Raw genomic sequence first — 18,482 nt, forward strand, 5'->3', positions numbered from 1 at the left:
TGACCTGCTACAACAATATCATGTGCCCAGCAGGACCCTCGAGGTCAGCTGTCCAGAGTCTATTGGTCATTCCTCGTACCAGGTTGGGCGGCCATAGTTGAATGGTTAGAGAGCCCGCCTGGGAAGCCTAAGGTTCGAAGTGTCCCTGAACAAGACACTTAACCCCTAAGTGCTCCCCCCTCCGCATTCCCCCACGAGATGAAGAAAGATAATAAAAAATATAAGAAAATGTATGGAATGTCCTTCCACAGGTCTTGATAGCTGGAACGAAAAAAGGTATGCCTCTGTGGATTTTTTTAGAGCCACTTACAAACATCACTGTTTAAACAAGCATTTGTGGAATGTCTTCCATTTTTTTGTTGTTTTTAAGCTGGAGGAGGCGGAGGGGGCAGAGGAGGAGTTCCCCCACGGGACGAAAAAAGGTCAAAAACACATTTAATCACATCTTTAAATACACACTCCAAGGATTATGAGAAAATAGTCGTCAAGAAAACTATCAACAAGTATTTAGTAAAAAGAGAAATATAGATGTAATCTGAACATTGTTGGCTCTTTTTTTTTTTTTTTTGCACTAAAATAGAGTCAAGATATGCTTAATGATACCAATTTTAATACGTTCCTCGAGTCCAAATTGTATGGAATATGTGTTTGTTTGTTTGTATGTTGTATACTTCCAGATATTTGCTATGTTTCCCTTTTTGGGTGTAACATAGGCTTAATAATTAACCCTGTGGGACATTATTTCAGTCTGGTACATGGCAGAATCTTAAATACACACGTCAAGGATTAAGAAAATGCAGTTGGTAAGAACTATTTAGTAAAAACAGAAATATATGATATGAACATTTTCAGCTCAGTTTTTTGGTGCTTTTTTTTATTTGATTTGATTTGATTTATTTGAAAAGCCTCACTGCAGTTCGAGGATTACACAAGAAAGTCCTGAGACTTATTTCCGTTGAGGTCCTCTTACAATTAACAGTCAATACGTTAAAATACATTACAGTACAAAACATGTAACTAACGTCACACTACAAAGACACAAGTAACATACACAGTACAGCCACAGTACACATTACATGTTACGCAACAATACAAAAACATTAAACATACACAGTACATGCATACAAACAATACAAGAACACAAGTAACATACACAGTACACATATACAAACAAGTGCTACCTTATCTTTCCTAGTCTAAAGACCCTCTATAGGGGAACCTTTTCTAATAGACATGATTTAGTTTTCTGCTTAAAAGTCCTCAGATTGGTTGTCAGTTTGACACTGTTTTCGAGGTCATTCCACTGTGTGGCTCCTATGTAAGTAAATGATTCTCTGCAAACTTTACTTTTAAAAGCCGGATGGTTCACATCTGCTACACTGGCTCTGGTGAAAAAAATGGTGTACTTCGCTGAATAAAACATGTCACTGTTTTTGTCCTGTAGCCTAATATAGAGTCAGGGCGCGCTCCCACCAAGAGTTGGCTGGCCGCTGTTAAACGCAGGTTGTGCGCGGCCATAGTTTTTTGCAGCCAGCGGATTCTAAAAAACGGGAGTGTCGCGCCTGTCACTCACTTTCAGGAGCCTCCCCGTAGCCCGCACCGCCTGTGCCTGCTGCCTTGAGCACCATGTTGCTTCCTGAGTCTTGAGACGGTCCGCCTTCGACTCACCCGATTGGACAGAGGGAGAAAATCAGCGCCTGCCTCCAGCAGTTTTATGCTTAGTCGCGGAGAGCAGATAAACGCAAGGTCTGCGCGACTAGCGGAAAAATCTGCTCTTGCGTGAATCAACGCATTTGCATTGACAATGCATTGGCAGATTCTGCAAACAGCGGCCAGCCAACTCTTGGTGGGAGCGCGCCCTCAAGATGTGCTTGAATCTTAATAATAACCACTTTATTCCTTGGGTCCAAATTGTATGGGATTTATTGTCTCTGGAAGTTTCCAGGAAGTTATGGGCGTGTGGCTCCTGGATTCTGACAGTCCAATGTTGGCAGCCCTGCAATTATGGCCTGATCAAAATCAAAATGTTACTCAAGTAAGAGTAAAAAATCTTTGCTTTACCAATGCAATTCCTTGCAACTGTCATTGGGGATAATGGTTGCAAGTAGTTGCAAGTAGTTGCATGTTCTAAGGAGTTGCATAGCGAATCATTGGTGTGGATGTGGAGTGGGCTTAAAAGTACTCAGTACTTTACAGCCTTCCTAGAAATGTACTCGAGTAAAAGTAAAATATTTGTCTTGGAAATGTACTCAAGTAAGAGTATTAAGTATCAAAAAAATGTAATACTCAAGTAAAGTACAAATCCTCAGAAGCTGTACTCAAGTAAAGTACTCAAGTACATTTACTCCGTTACTGTCCACCTCTGGATATCATTGGATTTCATTGGATTTCATTTGATCAAATCGACAGGAAGTGATGCCCACAACGCCCTAGGAAACTTGTGGTAACTGTCCATATAGGTCCAAATTAATCACATGCACAGAATTACTTCAAATGATTATGAATATCCAGTTATACATTAGTCATTGTAACCTACCTGGTGTATGTAATTCTATGAGCAACAAAAACACACTTGAAAGAGGATATCTCTGTGTTGGAAATTGGGATAATGCATCTCTCCAATATGCCTAATGCCTGTTGAAGTTTTGCTTAATTGTTCAACCACCATCGTTAAGACGCTGAATAGATTTGACTGGGTCGTTCACTTGCTGTGCGTTGATGGCTTGTTAACGACCGTCATTGATTCTAAATAGACCAAGTTGTTACTTGATTTGAATTCTTTGTATCCTTTGAAATAGAGAGGGGTCAGTGACCACTGTCAGAGGAGGACGAATTAATCGACCCCAGTACTTGAGTAAGAGTACAGATACTCCTTGGTCAAATTCACTCCACTATAAGTAAAAGTAGCTCAGTCAAAATGTTACTCAAGTAAGAGTAAAAAAGTAATTGTTTTTAAATATACTTAAGTATTCCAAAGTACATGCTTTGAAAAATACTTAAAGTACAAGTAAAAGTAAAAGTAGAAGTACATTTCTTAATTTTGATATCAATGAATTGCTGTAATGTTTTCACAATGAATTTATAGGACCTTGTAACTCTTGTTTCAGAGAAGTACTGTAACTCTCTGAAACCACCTGCACTGCATGCACTGATGTGCTTGCTTGTAGATGTTATACAAAGCCTTCAGAAACACCTATAACAACATAGAAATGACTGAGGAACCAGAACTAAATACTTTTACTCCTATACACCCATACAAGATGTAACAAAGAGGCGAGCGGAGGGGGAAGCCAGAAACACGGCTAGTGTGAGAGCAGAAGTTAAGCCAATTGCATTTTAGGGAAGAAAAAAAACAGCCAACCTAAAGGCCAAACCACACCAATGCAACTAGTCTCAACTCCTTGCAACAAAACTGTTTTAAGGTCAACCACACCAATGCAACTCCTTGCAACTGCCATTGGGGTTAATGGTTGCAAGTAGTTGCAAGTAATGGCGAAACATTGTTGTGGATGTGGAGTGGGCTTAAAAGTACTCAGTACTTTATAGTCTTCCTAGAAATATACTCAAGTAAAAGTAAAATATTTGTCTTGGAAATGTACTCAAGTAAGAGTAATACGTATCAAAAAAATCTAATAGGCTACTCAAGTAAAGTACAGATCCTCAGAATCTGTACTCAAGTACAGTACTCAAGTACACAGGGCCGCTTCTCCCTACACGCACACTACGCAGGCTGCGTGGGGCCCCGCCCCACGCAGGGCCCCTACCCGCCGGAAAAAAGAAAAAAAAAAACGAACCCAATCTGCCCAGAACCGCAAAAAAAAATTGCGCGCGCGTGCATGTGTCCTGTATCATGCTTAGGGCCCCTGTGGAGTCTAAAGCGGCACTGCAAGTACATTTACTCCGTTACTGTCCACCAAGGGCGTACCGTCATAGAGGCCAATGGGGCCATGGCCCGGTCTGGAAAACTCTGCTCCCCAATTTTTTTATATATATAATATATATATATGCAGTAGCTCCGCAGCCTCCGCCCACCCCACCGTTCCCATTGTCAAGCGGCCCCAGCCAGACATGCTAATTGCCTCTAATAAACAAGTCTTGATCTCTATGGCTGTGCTAAACATGTTCTGCAGGTTTTGGCTCTGCTGTCTGCCCTTATTGAAATGAAGGGTCGCTATGCTGTGTCCCTTGACTCCCTCGTCCTGTGTGCACTAACAGTCACTGCATGCACTGAATACCAGTGGTGGAAAAAGTACTCAAATTTTTTACTTATACAAAAGTATCAATTCTGCGATGTAAAAATACTCTGTTACAAGTAAAAGTAAGGTATTCAAAATGTACTTGAGTAAAAGTAGAAAAGTATTGGTATCAAAATGTATTTAAAGTACCAAAAGTAAAAGTAGGCTACTCGTGCAGAAGGTCCCATTTCACAAGTTTTCAAATGTGAAAAAAAAGTTTTCTAACCCTTGATACTTTTACTTAAGTAAAACATTTGAGGATGGAACACACTGAGGGATGGGTAGAGTGTTGTTAATGTTGTTTTATGGTCATTTAATGAATTAATTAAGCAAAAAAATCTCGCGCGCTGTGGGTGGGGGGCCGGGGGGAAGGGGGGAGTCATTAACAATCTTGCCCGGTCCACGTTAGAACCCACCGTACGCGCCTGCTGTCCACCACTGACCACTGTTATGCTGTACTAAAAAGGTATATAAAAAACGGACTATTTTATCAATTCAAAATTGCATGACCCTCCCTTGGATTCAAAGTCAAATTAGCTTACCCTCCCATGGACTAAAATCCCCCATTTTCCACCTTTACCCCCTTCTGTAAATTTCGACTGGTCCCTAATGCAAACTTTAGATGTCAATCTTAGCCAATCAGGATGGAATATGAAAAATTAAACACATCCGTCTTGATCACATGACTATAGAGATCATGTGTACCGATTTGTGTGAAATTTGAATAAAATGGGAAGGAGTAGTATAAAAAAAAATGTTTTACTTAAGTCGGCCTCCTGGTGGCGCTATAAAAGGCAGATGTGAAAAATGCTGGGCAAAGGTTTTTCCTTGACCTCTAGGGAGTGCGCATACAAAGTTTTACACAGATCGGTGCAGTTATGGGTAAAAACACGAATCGGCCTGTTATAGCGCCACCATGAGGCTGATTTGAACATTTTCAAATGGCATTTGTTCCTCCGCCTAATGGGAATGTGCGTGCAATTTTACGGAAATTGCATGCCGTGTTCATGATTTGAGGCATTTTGTTCAAAACGGAGCACTCCTGAAAACTTTGGAAGACATTTTTAGCCAATCAGGATGGAATATGAAAAAATCTGTTTTGTTCAATGACTATATAAATTTCGGCCTTTCGGCCTGGCGGAGACAATAAAACCTGACGAAACAGTTGTGCGCATTTGCGCAAGATGAGGGTAAAGGAAACATTCAGTCCTGGGCAGTAGTCCAAGTATATTCCATGTTTGGGATTTCAATAATTGACAACTATAATAATACTCCACAATCATAATTCATGGAAACCCTCCATCCACAGCCTAGGACCTCCTCCAATCTAAAAGTTATCTCACGTCTGATCAAAGTTAGGTGCCTTCACATTAAACTATTGTGACACTGCATTAAATTAAAATCATGGCATATGCCCTTCATTAATCACTCATCATGTACATATCTTTTTTGTCTCTCAGATTTCCTTGTTCCTTGTTCCTTGTTCCAGTGTTCCATTAGCATTTCATCCTTGACGTTTCCGTGAGAAGCATTTACAAATCTAATAAGTCAAAAACAAATCAAGTGTAGCTTGTAGGGTGTGTCTTTTTTCATCGTTACATGTGCATGCCTTTGGACTTTCTCATCAACAGAGAATACCTGATCACCTTAATGGAATGCTACGGTACCTTGCCAAACCAAACCAAATGGTTTAGCTGGTAGAACTTGATCTCCTTCTTTCCTCAAGTAACACTGTCTTTTGAAAAGCCAGCAATCTCTATATTAGCCATATGATGTATAATAAGCACCCACTCACCTTTGCAGCTAAGTGGCCCTTTTGAGGTTGAAGCACTGTCTGTAGGCTACTGATGAGACTCAATTATTATTATCCAAAATAAATGTTATATATTTTTTGGTGGTTAAAGGTAGGGTAAGTGATATTTTTTTGTATTTTTTTGTATTTTTTGTTAAAAAGGTTAAAGTACTATATTCTGATAGTAATCATTGCTACAGAGCGTTTGTTCGGTCACAGGGGTCTCTCCAGCTCTTTAGTAAAAAGAATATAGTACATTTTCAGGTAGGTGACAACATTTGAGCCAATCAGGAGAGAGCACTGAAAATGCATTTTCTGTTTAATAAAGAGCTGGAGAGACATGAGAGACTCCTTATATGGATAGGACACTCTATAGTAACGAGTACATTACATAGACCCATTTTGCAATTATCAAAGGATTCTGACACGTTCTCAGTATTTCAGTTGGAGTCTTCTGGGGTAAACAGCTTTATGAACTGGTTAAACAGGTTTTCTGCACTTCCTCATGTTTGAGTATAGTGATGCAAGAATGTTAATCATGGACTCATTGACCACTTAAACCCTAAATACTTATTTGAACCACCTCTTAAAAGTATGGTATTCTCTGTCTTATATACCTCTCTAAAGCCTGATATATAGTCTCTTTACTGTGACTGTAAAGCTGATACTTCTCTATAGGATACTCTGTGGCTTCTAGGAAAATGTTTAAGAACTACCTTCTGCTAACAAATGGAAGTTTTGCTGTAGGCTGTTTCAGTTGGGCTTTTTTATGACACTATTTTGAACAAGGAGATATCCCGCTTTGTAGCGCCATGCACCATGCACCTGACCAACAGGTAGGCTGCTGAGATGTCTCTCAGGCAGGGGCGTCACAGCCATTCACTGTGCGTACGACGCGACACCCTCACTCTCACAGATCTGTGATTTCATACCCCCCACTTTTTGAAAAAATAATAATATATTTTGAATTTTTTTTTATAATAAAAAAATCGGTAAAATCAGGCAAAAATAATAATTAAATAACCTAACCCCAACCCTAAAACCGAAATAAAGTAACCAAAACACCGGAAAAAACTAACAAAATCCGCCCAAAAAACGCACATTTTTTTAAATACAAAATACGCTTACATTTGATAGTTACAAATGTTCGCTTGAAAAAAATTATATTCAAAGATTTGTAAAACTTTTCACGATTTTTCAAAAATAGCAGCTCCGTCAGAGTTACAAACCTGGAAGGATCCATTTGGAACCCCCTCAAGGAACCCTGTGGGTCCCTGGACCACACTTTGAGAACCGCTGCTATAGGCCAAATACGCTGTTTACACTTCACAATGTCCAGTGTTTGGTAAAGTGCACTTTACCAAAGTTGTTTTAAGTTCAGTCAGATAACTTGTGTAGATTGTAAAACATTGTCATTTCAATGTAAAATCAGGTGTGCCAGTTATGGACTCTGTGACACATTACTCCCTAGTCCCTAATTAAAAGACAACCATTTCAGGGCAGGGAGAAAGCAAATATAGTTACACCACGTGACAGAATCTATGAATGAAAATATATTGACAGGATACATGAGTCACTCAGGATGCATGAGTTTACTCAGAAACAGAATGTGTTTCACTAAAATGTCTACAGTATATAAGTATAGAGTGAGTCACAGTTATGTTATGTTTTAGCACAGAATACGTTAGCCGCAAGGGAACTGAGCTAGCTGGAAGCTTAGAATCACTAGCAAAGGGTTCACAATTCACAATGATTATATACTGTGTTGGAACGAGAATAAATAAAGATCAAATTGACACACTGTACACGACACGTGATACAGAATTACAACAAAGTATAATACAATATAGTCAAATGCCATTCAATTGAATTTATTGCAAAAGGTTCTCACTTGTTCACAGGTCATACATAAAAATAAAATCCCACATCTCATGGAAATCCCATCTCATGGAAAAGTGCAACGAATATCAGCTTTGGTTTAGTATACAATGTGCATCAGTCAGACACCTGCCTTCCAGAATGTAGAGTCCAGGTGGGGTATTGCAAGCAGGATTCCTTCATTAGCCAGGTCACTTTTAAAATAGTTTGCAAAAACTTCCCTGAACATTTGTTAATAAATACCAGTAATCAAATTCAGATTCAAAACATAAAGAATTAGAGCCAAATGTTTTAAGCTAACAATACAGCTTCCCGGAATACCCCTGAGACAGAAACAAATGATACAAATAATAAATAAATAATAGTTGTAAATAAAACAATCTCACAGCGGTCAGGGGGGAGGTAAAAGGGGATGGGGCTGGTTAGAGGGAGTTCATTAGAGAAGCAATGATGAAATAAATAAAAACAAACAGTCCTTTCATGGCAACACATTCTTTGTAGTTTCAGTTGTTAACTACACAAAAAAATTCACACGCAAAATAAATAATCATAGGCTACAATACAAATGTGTTACCTTGGCTTAAGGCGCAATACAGGTATGTTCCTTCCCTGAACAAGAATGGGTGGGTACAGACAAAGCTATGGGAAGGAAGGAGAAATGTTTGACTAGTTCAACTACATTCATATTTGTACTGTACAAATAGATAGATAGATATATACTTTATTGATCCCGAAGGAAATTTGCTTTGCTCAACGGCTCCATATGAATGTAGTTGAACTAGTCAAACGAGTTCAACTGTTCAAATGTTCTCTGAAACCAGCCCTTTGCCCTGCAACTCGTAGCGACCTGTGCAGTTAAGTAAGAAATCAATGTGAACTAAAATGTCCCCGTTCCTTCCTCTCACACATCTACTATAAGCCGAAGTAAGAATATATAAATATAAAATATATAATATAAAAATAGAAGACTTCAAATCTGCGCTTGGACTGACTGTGTTAGCATAATGTAGGAACTATATCCTTATTCTATGAAAGGATGAAAATGAATTCATGAGAATGAAATCTCAATGCATTTGAGTGAGTGAGTGAGCGAGTGAGCGAGCGTAAGTGCGCGCACGTGTGTGTGTGTGTGTCTGTGTCCCTGGCCCATATATCATTATGAAATCATAGTGCTGACGTCATAGACTGGCCTCCAAGTACTTTGATAAATCATGTACAATCTGTCACAGTAATAGGGTCATACATCTCTCACCCATGAATGGATACATGGACTGTGGGGGAATGTTGTCTTAACAAGGTGGTCCAGGTTTCTTCAAGTCTGTCCAGTAGTTCAACAGCTGCTGTGGGGAGCCAAGAATGTAGGTAATGATTTGAGAGTATTCACAACGATTGTATGCTGTGTTATAAGCCTTAAACTGGGAGGGATTTGGAGGCGAGCTCGGTGAAAATCCCAGCTTTTTCATGCACGTGCCAATATAGGCATCCTCTATATTAAAGGGCTTGATTTCCTTTGAGATCTCCACATATTTCGCAGGGAGGTCATTGGAGAACACATAGCCCATGCCCAGCGTGTAGGTTGGATAGGTGTCCGCTGGGTACATCTCTTTAGAGACGTACCACTTGGAGTCCCTTGAGCGGACGACCGGTCTGTTCCACATCAACATCCCTGTCAGGTAGTTCTGCTTGGGGATATCAGGCAATTGCAACATGCTCACTAGATTGTCAATGTTCAGGAACATGTCTGAATCTATCTTCATAGCATATTGTGCCTTGGAGCAGTGTGTGGCTAGCCAGTCCATGATCACCATAGTCTTGATGGTTAAATTGAGGTAAGTGTCCATGAAGTCACTCTGGATCAGGTCATGGTACTGCAGGTTCTCCTGTCTGAGTTTCTCCTGCCACAGCTCGGCATGTGCTCCCCCTGGTAGACCAAGCATGAAAAGAGTCTTAACTAGCTCACCATGAACCCGGGACTCATTACCCCATGTCCTCCGTATGGCATTCCGAGCTGCCACTTCAGCCGGTGCAACCGGAACCATCAGAACCAGGAAAGGGGTCTCGGTCTTACAGGCCGTTGTATCATCCATGATGTAATGGTAGTTAGGTGCATAGGCTAAGTGGTACTGAAATGGTGGCACAGTAGTCCTGTCAATGTCTGTGCTGGTCATGGGAGCCTCTGTCACTACATGAGTTTCAGCATGATAAGTGGTCATGGGAGCCTCTGTCACTACATGAGTTTCAGCATGATAAGTGGTCATGGGAGCCTCTGTCACTACATGAGTTTCAGCATGATATGTACCATTAGGATTTTCCCAATTGGTTCTACCGATCAACCTATGATACTGCTCATGGAGGGGAAAGCTCTCCCACCAGTCCATAGAGTTGTTGTATCGAGCGTAATAGAGCAACAGCAGGGAAAACACCCCAAGTAGGAGCAGGAGTTTGAATCCAGTACGAATTGAAGATTTTCTCTGGCGGTATGGGGACTCCACAACATGACTGTATGACAAAACAAGGGGGAAAATGGCATTAATGGCATTATAACGAACATAGTCTGTGAGCCAGTATAGGGTTGGTTGGTACCATCTGAGGGGAATAATGCTCATAGGGATTTGTGGCCAGGTATACATCTCTAAAGTTAGAAATAAGCATTGCACCAGTGGTAGCTATATGTGTGCTGTCTTGCATTATAACACTACCAGAAAATGAGACGGGTCAATAGCCTATAATAAAATAATATTACTTAATGGTTTGGGATAGTGGGCATAGTGAATGCGTTTGGCACAAGGGGAAAGTGGGAAAGTGAATGGGATAGCGATTTTGCTAGCCATAGAGGTGCTTTGCATGTAAACGATTGCTGGTGAAAAGCTGCTGCAAATAGGTAATGGTAAAATAATAATTATTACTTACACACCTACATTATATTTGATTTATTTAATTTCATGATACATTTCCTTATGCAATGCTATCACATATTTTCTAGCACTAGGGGTGCGTGTATACCTTTCCAAAAATCACCATGAGAATGATTCCCCCAGATGGTATTGGTGGTGGCCCAAATTTGGGGTTCCGGCTGGCTTACTGGGGCTCGAACCTGCTGGATAATCGATTCTTACTATTTACTCTGTCAAGAATGAATGAATGAATGAATGCGATAGCGATTTTGCCAGCCATAGGGGTGCTTTGCATGTAAAAAAAAACTGCTTGTGAAAAAAGCACAGGTCTGCTGCATATTCATGTATGTAATGTTAAACCATTCAATCTGGGACAGTATCAGTGTCATTTTAGACTTTAGTTATACAGTATATATAGAATATGTTTTTCAGAGAACTGTTAGGATTTAGAAGGCATTTGTACAATGCATTACGTACACACTTACATTAGGCTATATTTAGTTTATTGAATGTCATAATACATTTCCTTAGAATCTATGTATGTAATCATGGTATTACATTACAGAGGAAACCTTTGTGTAACATCCTTAAAACAGTGTAATGTATAGTCGCTATGTTATCACTGCCAGTAATAGAGAACATATAGTCTGAGCTATGCACACCGTTTAAAATTTAAAAAAGAGAGGGTCAATAAGAAGAGAAAATCATAATTTAAAGTAGAATGCTTTGGTTCTATGTACAGGTATAGGCTACATTTGAAATGTGTGTTCTGGCATGGGGTTATGAATGGATTGATAGCACACAGAAAGCTACCACCGCTGCAATATTATCACATATGTTTTAGCACTAGGGGTGTATACCTTCCCAAAAATTACTATGAGAATTATTCTCCCTAGATGGCACATTTGGGGTCCTAGCTTACAGACTACATGAACTGGGGGTGGAACCTGCATGATAATCGATTTGTCCCACTTATAGTAGGTAAAAAAAAAAATGAATTAATGAATTAGTGATTCTGTAAGCCATAGAGGTGCTTTGCATGTAAACAACTGCTGTGAAAAAAAGCCCCTGCTGCAAAGGTGATATTCACGTATGTAATTGTAAATTTAAAGTTATCCTATGCATTACTTACTCACACTAAATTTTGTTTATTGATTTTCATAATACATTTCCTTAGACTCTGTGTATGTAAACATGGTATTAAATCTTTAGGTTATTTACAGTGGAAACCTTTGTGTAAGTGTAACTAGTTGCAACTGCAATACTTGCAACTTGACATCAAGATTTGTGTGTGTGGGGATCTCATTTTAAACAAGCTTAGTGCTTTATGAGCCTTCCAGTTTAGTAGACCTTGTATTGTGAATCTGTATTTCCATGTACTATTTTTCTCATGTCTTTGTTTTTCTCATGTCTCTTGATCTCCTTCTGTCCTCAAGTCTTTTGAAAAGCCAGCCAACTAATAGCTAGGCTACTAACTGGTTTGTCAGGTATATGGAGAGTGAATGAACAGTGAAGAGAGAGCTGTAGGCTACTAGGCTATTAATAACATGAATAGCCTACAGCTCTCTCTTCACTGTTCTTGTGCCTCAGCTTCAATTTATCTGGTTTGGCATTATTTTAAAGCTGCACTATGTAACTTTCCTCTTCTACCCCGGATTTGCACCCGTTTTCCTGCGCAAGTGCTGACATTTTTGCCATTGAGCTAATAAAGCCTGCCTACCTCCAAATTTGTGTCCTTTGACACGATCTAAATGTCTCAATAGAAGAGCAGGGAGACAATACTCTGCATTAAAGATTGGACAAAATTACATTTTATTGCCGCTTTATGCTATTTCACTTCACTGGAAATGTTCATTAGCCTAAATCGAGTTACTTCAATTGCAAGTTAAACTTAAGAAATTAAATACATTTGCTATAGGGCTATATGGCCTTAAAGCAAATTTAATCACATTTTTTATTTTTTATTTATTTTTGAGCTTTTATGCCTTTATTGGCAGAACAGTAGGCTGACAGGAATTGTGGAGAGAGATGGGGAATGACATGCAACAAAGGCCGTCGGGATCGGGACTCGAACTCACGACACGCTGTCAGGCTACAATGAGCCAAGGTGCGCTGACCGCTACGCCAGCGGTCCAGGCCAATCGCAATTTCAATATTTTGCTGTGCCCCTGGATTCTATATTTTGCTGTGCCCCTGGATTCTAGAGTTTAATTATGTTAGTGTCCCAGTACCTTTTGCAACAGCAAGATCACATATGACAAGATAGGCTATTCTAACTTCTGGTTAATCTAATCTACGACTAGCAGTTTGTTTTCAACATCATTACATTATACAGATATACGCCTGTGAAGCAAGTCAAAATCCTCACCTTTTCTGTTCCGTCCCACCACCAGAACCATTCCCTTCCTCCTCCATACTATTCTTCCTGCCCCCAGCAGACGCTAGGCCTGTATGAGGGCATCAATCGTTAGTCAAAGTGTTGTATGTGTTCCCTTGGCTTAAGGCTCAATACAGGTATGTTCCTTCCCTGGACAAGAATGGGTGGGTACAAACAAAGCTACGGGAAGGAAGGAGAGAGAGAGAGAGAGAGAGAGAGAGAGAGAGAGAGAGAGAGAGAGAGAGAGAGAGAGAGAGAGAGAGAGAGAGAGATACACAAAGAGGGCAAAGTTTAGTCATTGTCATGAGGGGTGTGGCTGAAGAATGCACCTGCCCCTAATCCCCCATCCACGGACTCATGCGTACATTAGTAGGTACACACAGAGAGACCATAAAGAGACCATACAAGGCTGGCTTTGCATTTCTTTTCGCTTTTATTGACAGAGTTATTGTCAACGTCATCAACTTTAATGACATCCATGAAAACAGAAGTAGTCGCCTTGATGTACAAATAACATCTCTTGTAAACTGTTAAAATGTAACTGTCTAAAACATAATAAATTGTACATTTATAAACTTACATTTGTGTACCTTTATTCATATGCTGAGTGTGAATTCTTCACACGTGTATGTAATGATGCAAGGCACTTGGACACATTTGAAATACTGATTATGATAGAATACCTCAATGTGCAAAAAGAATATAAGACAAAACAGATACTGGCCAAATTTGGCCATTGTCATGTAGACAGATTTCGTAAGTTCTTCTTTAGATGAGCAGTATAGTGATGAAACACTATTGGAATGAGACAGTCTGTCTGTTTGTTTGTCTCTATGTCTGTATGTGTATGACACTCTGTCTGTCCGCAACTATACAAACCTCTAGGTTACCTTGTGTTACTTGATTTGGCAAAAATAAATCACTTAACAGTTATCTTCAGCAAATGTATACACATAAACATCTATACACATTTTTGTCTATGTTCTTCCACCTTGAATGTAGCTCTTGGCTGGATTTGTTTTTGTTTATATGAACCAAGTCAAACTCATTTCCAAGATGGCATTGTGCAGGTTCTCATTGAACCTTTGTCACTGGAAATACTGATAGGCACTCATAAAAACCTGTTCTAAACCACATCAACCCACTATACAGGATGTGACTTGACCTCTGGTTTAGGAAACAGGTATACGTAGAAAATATGTATAAAATGTCCTTTACCGCTCTGTTCTCAACATGTGGTCACCAGGGGTACAAATGGACCCTTACGGGTCTGTAACTCTGGAGTGAACAAATGAGGATTTTTACAGTGTCAATTGGGGTCCCAGAGATGAAAAATAAAACGGTAATAAATGGGGCGCCTTGGCCACATTAAACTGGGAGTGCTTGAGATGAAAAAGGATCAATGCTTTATCGTGAGAAAAACAACAATCATTATAAGGCTGATCACCACCAACTAACAAATCAGTAACTAATCTGTGCCCGAGCATATGACCAACTGTATGTCTCAGAAGAGCAGTTCTTCCTCGAAGGCTTATCATTATTACGTTTTCTGTGGAAACCACGTGAGTGGTGTCAGGTTTACTCCTGCCTGACAACTGGTGTGTGTGTTAGCTGATACTGAACTAAATAGTCTGCCTGCAGGTCAAACGACATAAGCCATCATACTAAATCCACTATGAGCGCTTGGTAAAACAATACGGTTTTAATAAGCAGTATAAATCAAATCTTACTGTACGGATATTGCTAATTGCTCTGTATATTACAGCTTTTCTATAATATAGATGTATGACTAAGTGACTGGGCCTGTGTGCAGTCAGTAGTACTTGTCAATGGCAAAGCGACTGTATGCAAAAAATATCGGTACTAAAGCATAATGGAGAAAGTACCATAAAGCATGATACTTTAGGCTTCTTCACTTATGGACAATCACAAGTCTTGTCTTGGATAAATGAAAAATGGCATTGAACGATCTGCCCCTTATTCCACCTTCACTGTCAAGCAGTCAGAAAGCGATTGTGGTTTAGACTTTGCGCCCAAATAGGACCCTCAGTGGTTAGTGGGGACTGCTTAGTAAACACTGAGATTACTAAACATCATCAAACCAGCTGTTTCTGTTCAGTCAAAAAAGCCTGAAGAATCCAAGTGAAAACCATAATCCCTTATTGTTTAACAGTGTCAGTGATAAAGGATAGATGTAGTCGAAGCATAAGATAAAGGGTACAGGATTTTAAAGCATTGAGGATAAAGGTTAAAGGATTTATAAACCTTGAGACAATTGGGACATGGATTGCACAAATAAGACGTTTTTAGTGTTCGTTGTATACTGTACATGGCCAACCCATTACTGGGCTGGAATGATTGAAGTGCTCTCTTTATGGCTTTAAGGACCCATACAACTGTGCCAATAACACTTAGGTCAGTTCACCCCTTCTTCATCTCCGTACCTGGACACACGCACACACACGCGCACGCACGCGCGCTCGCGCACACGCACGCACACGCACACACACACACACACACACACACACACACACACACACACACACACACACACACCACTCCCTGGATCAAAGCATCGTGAAACCTGTCTAGCTCTAGCTAACGACAGCTGGTTTAAGGAGCAACGCCCCGGGGGGCACCACCACCCAAGACAGGGGTCCACCCCGTCTTTCACCTACACCTGAAGAAAGGTTCAGCGCCTCCCCCTCGTTCTCCACCTCTCCTTCCTCCACCTCCTGCTCACCCTCCACCTTGCCCCTTGCCAGTCGCCCCAAGCCCAGAGCTCCCAGGCCAAGCATGGAGGCGGCGGAGAGTCCAAACGGCAGCAGTGGGGAGTCACACATGCCCAGCACTCCGCCCCCACCTCCTCCACCGCCCAGTGAGAACAGCGAGGGCCCGGGGTGGCCCAAGGCTCTGGCATGGCAGAGGGCAGAGATGGGCAGTGACGTCCCCAAGCCCCCCAAGAGCGCAGCGGCAGCCCCGGGGATGATGATGTGAGCGCCACTCAGGTAGGATAGTTCAGCGACTCCCTGAAGCCCCTGTAGACCCAAGCCTGCCGCCAGCCTGCCCGGGGAGCCGTGCTCCTGGGCCACAAAGTGTCCGTGAGCCTTGATGTGCTTGCGTAGGGAGCTGGGGTCCGTATAGCGCTTCAGGCAGCCAGCCATCTTGCAGTAGTACGGCTTGTCTACGTAGTGAGTGCGCGTGTGCTTGAAGCGGTCGCTGGAGTTGGAGTAGCGTTTGCTGCATCCCTCGTAGGGACAGATGTAGGGCTTCTCTCCTATAGAGAAAGAGAGAAGAAAACAGTTGACAGTCTGTAAAAAAAAAGGCCTACAAAGCAACCAAAGGTATGGCACCTCCATATCTTCAAAGCCTGATCCAACCCAAGCTGTCAGAACCTTCCCTGAAACCTCCGGGACAGCGCTCCACACGTCCCAGACTCTCTTCTCCCTTCTGGCTCCCAAACTGAGGAACGAACTCCCCATTGTAATTAAAACATTACTATTTCTATGCATTTGAAATGTATTACCTTGTGTTTTCCTTGCTTACTGTAAGTAGCTCTGGGCGTCTGCTAATTGCCTAAATTGTAAATTGTAAATTGTATTCATAGTGTAAATTGCTGATCTACAAGCTGATAACGCGTAGACGTAGTTGTGAAAAACTGAAAATAATAGTATTAATACATTTTTGCCTATAATGACATGCCTAAAATAAGGACACCAGGTTGAAAGTGTGTATATATATATATATATATATATATATATATATATATATATATATATATATATATATATATATATATATACATATATCTACTCCTTACCTGTAGCTATCTTTGTTTCATGTTATGCTACGACGACACTTCCCACAGAGATGAACAAACCTTTATCTTATCTCATGCTTATCTGATTAAATACTTCCTCGTGCAGTTTCCTCGTTTCATGACGTTCGTGGCATGACATAGCAAATCCTGTTGCAGGCGGCTTGGCATATAGATCCATTGCGTAACAATCCCGCCACTACCATTTGATCTCTTTTATCAACAAACGTCAGAACTGTTAGCTTAATTGCACATAAGAGCTTTTCAACTGCATTGTATCAATTGTATCTACAGCCATGACGCAAACATCCAGGATGTCCTGTATGCTTATGGGCACACTCAGCCTTGGCAGAAGTGTGAACATAGGGTGTGAATATGCACGTTGGAATTGCTGGGAATCCATCCCTCTGCTTTGATATCCTCCCCTATGGCCATTCATATTCACTGCCAGTGTTGATATGTTTTATCCCTGCTTCTGGTCAGACTGAAATACATGCATTTTCTTTTGGGAAATGTAGACTGTCTGATATGTTTGATATTTATGTTTGATAATATCACAATTTAACAATTTAATGAAGAATGTAAGCTCAGATGGAAACAGATGATCTGCTGTGCCGGCCCCTAATGGGAATTAGCCAAAAGAAGCAGTTATAGACACATTAACCCTGATGTTCATATTTTGAACATTTTTCAATATTTACGGCAAGGCTAGCTGTCTATGACACTGTCTGTTTATCCGTGTGTGTCTGTTAGGTACCTCCACTTAATTTCAGTTTGATACTTTCTGAAATATTTAGCTTATTTATAACTTTAACTCATGTTATAATGGAAGTCATAGTACTGAAACCTTGCCCAAATTTTGAGTCCTACATCTTAAGGATCACATCACGTCACAGCTGAGATCCTCATTGGGTTAGCTGCACCTTCAGTCTGCATCCAAAATTCAAGAGATAGATTCAAGAGGGTTTCACTTGTCACTCACTCATACAGGTACAAGCAGTGAAATGTTGGTCCGCAAGACTGTGCCAACAACAATGCAATATAGCTACAAGATAATAATAGTAATTATACAAAAAATATATTTTATGTAGAGTGAGAACAGAAAAGACAAGCCCTGAACGACTCCGGTCAAACAGCGTTTTAAGCGGTTAACTAATTAGGCTGACAAATGATCAACTGACTCATCAGGCTGAACAGGTATGGTTGTTTACACTGGCTGTGTGTGTGTGTGTGTGTGTGTGTGTGTGTGTGTGTGTGTGTGTGTGTGTGTGTGTGTGTGTGTGTGTGTGTGTGTGTGTGTGTGTGTGTGATGGTGGGTGGCGGCGTGACGAGCGCACCTGTGTGTGAGCGTGTGTGTATCTTGAGGTTTTCCAGCCGTGAGAAGCTCTTGTTACACGTGGGACAATGGTGTGGCTTCTCATTGGTGTGTGTGCGGATGTGGATCAGCATTTTATATCTGCAAAACATGACAGAACACATAAACAGACAC

General features: G+C 40.7%; 2 protein-coding genes across 3 annotated transcripts in view; both read right to left on the minus strand.

Moving 5' to 3' along the window:
- Window positions 1-7,877: 7,877 nt before the first annotated feature.
- Window positions 7,878-13,379, minus strand: LOC308101021 (beta-1,3-galactosyltransferase 5-like). 2 transcript variants are annotated; one of them, XM_080450303.1, is made up of 3 exons: window positions 13,168-13,379; window positions 10,125-10,404; window positions 7,878-10,079 (listed from the first exon to the last, which is right to left on the minus strand). In XM_080450303.1, the coding sequence occupies exons 1-3, from the start codon at window positions 13,212-13,214 to the stop codon at window positions 9,195-9,197; spliced, it is 1,212 nt and encodes a 403-aa protein (XP_080306429.1). In that variant the 5' UTR covers window positions 13,215-13,379; the 3' UTR covers window positions 7,878-9,194. The 2 variants fall into 2 exon arrangements, with proteins under 2 accessions (XP_080306429.1, XP_080306428.1); XM_080450302.1 differs by having other exon boundaries at window positions 7,878-10,404; window positions 13,168-13,378.
- Window positions 13,380-13,596: 217 nt separating this feature from the next.
- The window catches only part of glis2a (GLIS family zinc finger 2a), a 32,295-nt gene continuing 27,409 nt past the window's right edge, over window positions 13,597-18,482 (minus strand). The window contains exons 6-7 of the mRNA XM_080419927.1: window positions 18,331-18,449; window positions 13,597-16,453 (exon numbers count right to left, since the gene is read on the minus strand). Coding sequence (XP_080276053.1) covers window positions 15,771-16,453; window positions 18,331-18,449 — 802 coding nt within the window. The 3' untranslated portion in view covers window positions 13,597-15,770. The remainder of the gene's footprint in view (window positions 16,454-18,330; window positions 18,450-18,482) is intronic.

The sequence above is a fragment of the Gymnoscopelus braueri genome, assembly GCF_963280865.1.
Source record: "Gymnoscopelus braueri genome assembly, chromosome: 2".
Taxonomy (NCBI): Eukaryota; Metazoa; Chordata; class Actinopteri; order Myctophiformes; family Myctophidae; genus Gymnoscopelus; species Gymnoscopelus braueri.

Excerpts from the sequence above, each read along its gene's own strand:
- LOC308101021 (XM_080450302.1), bottom strand. The coding sequence starts at position 13,214 with ATGGAGGAGGAAGGGAATGGTTCTGGTGGTGGGACGGAACAGAAAAG. Across the intron at positions 10,405-13,167 it reads GGTGGGACGGAACAGAAAAG|TCATGTTGTGGAGTCCCCAT; the intron begins GTGAGGATTTTG and ends TTTGTCATACAG.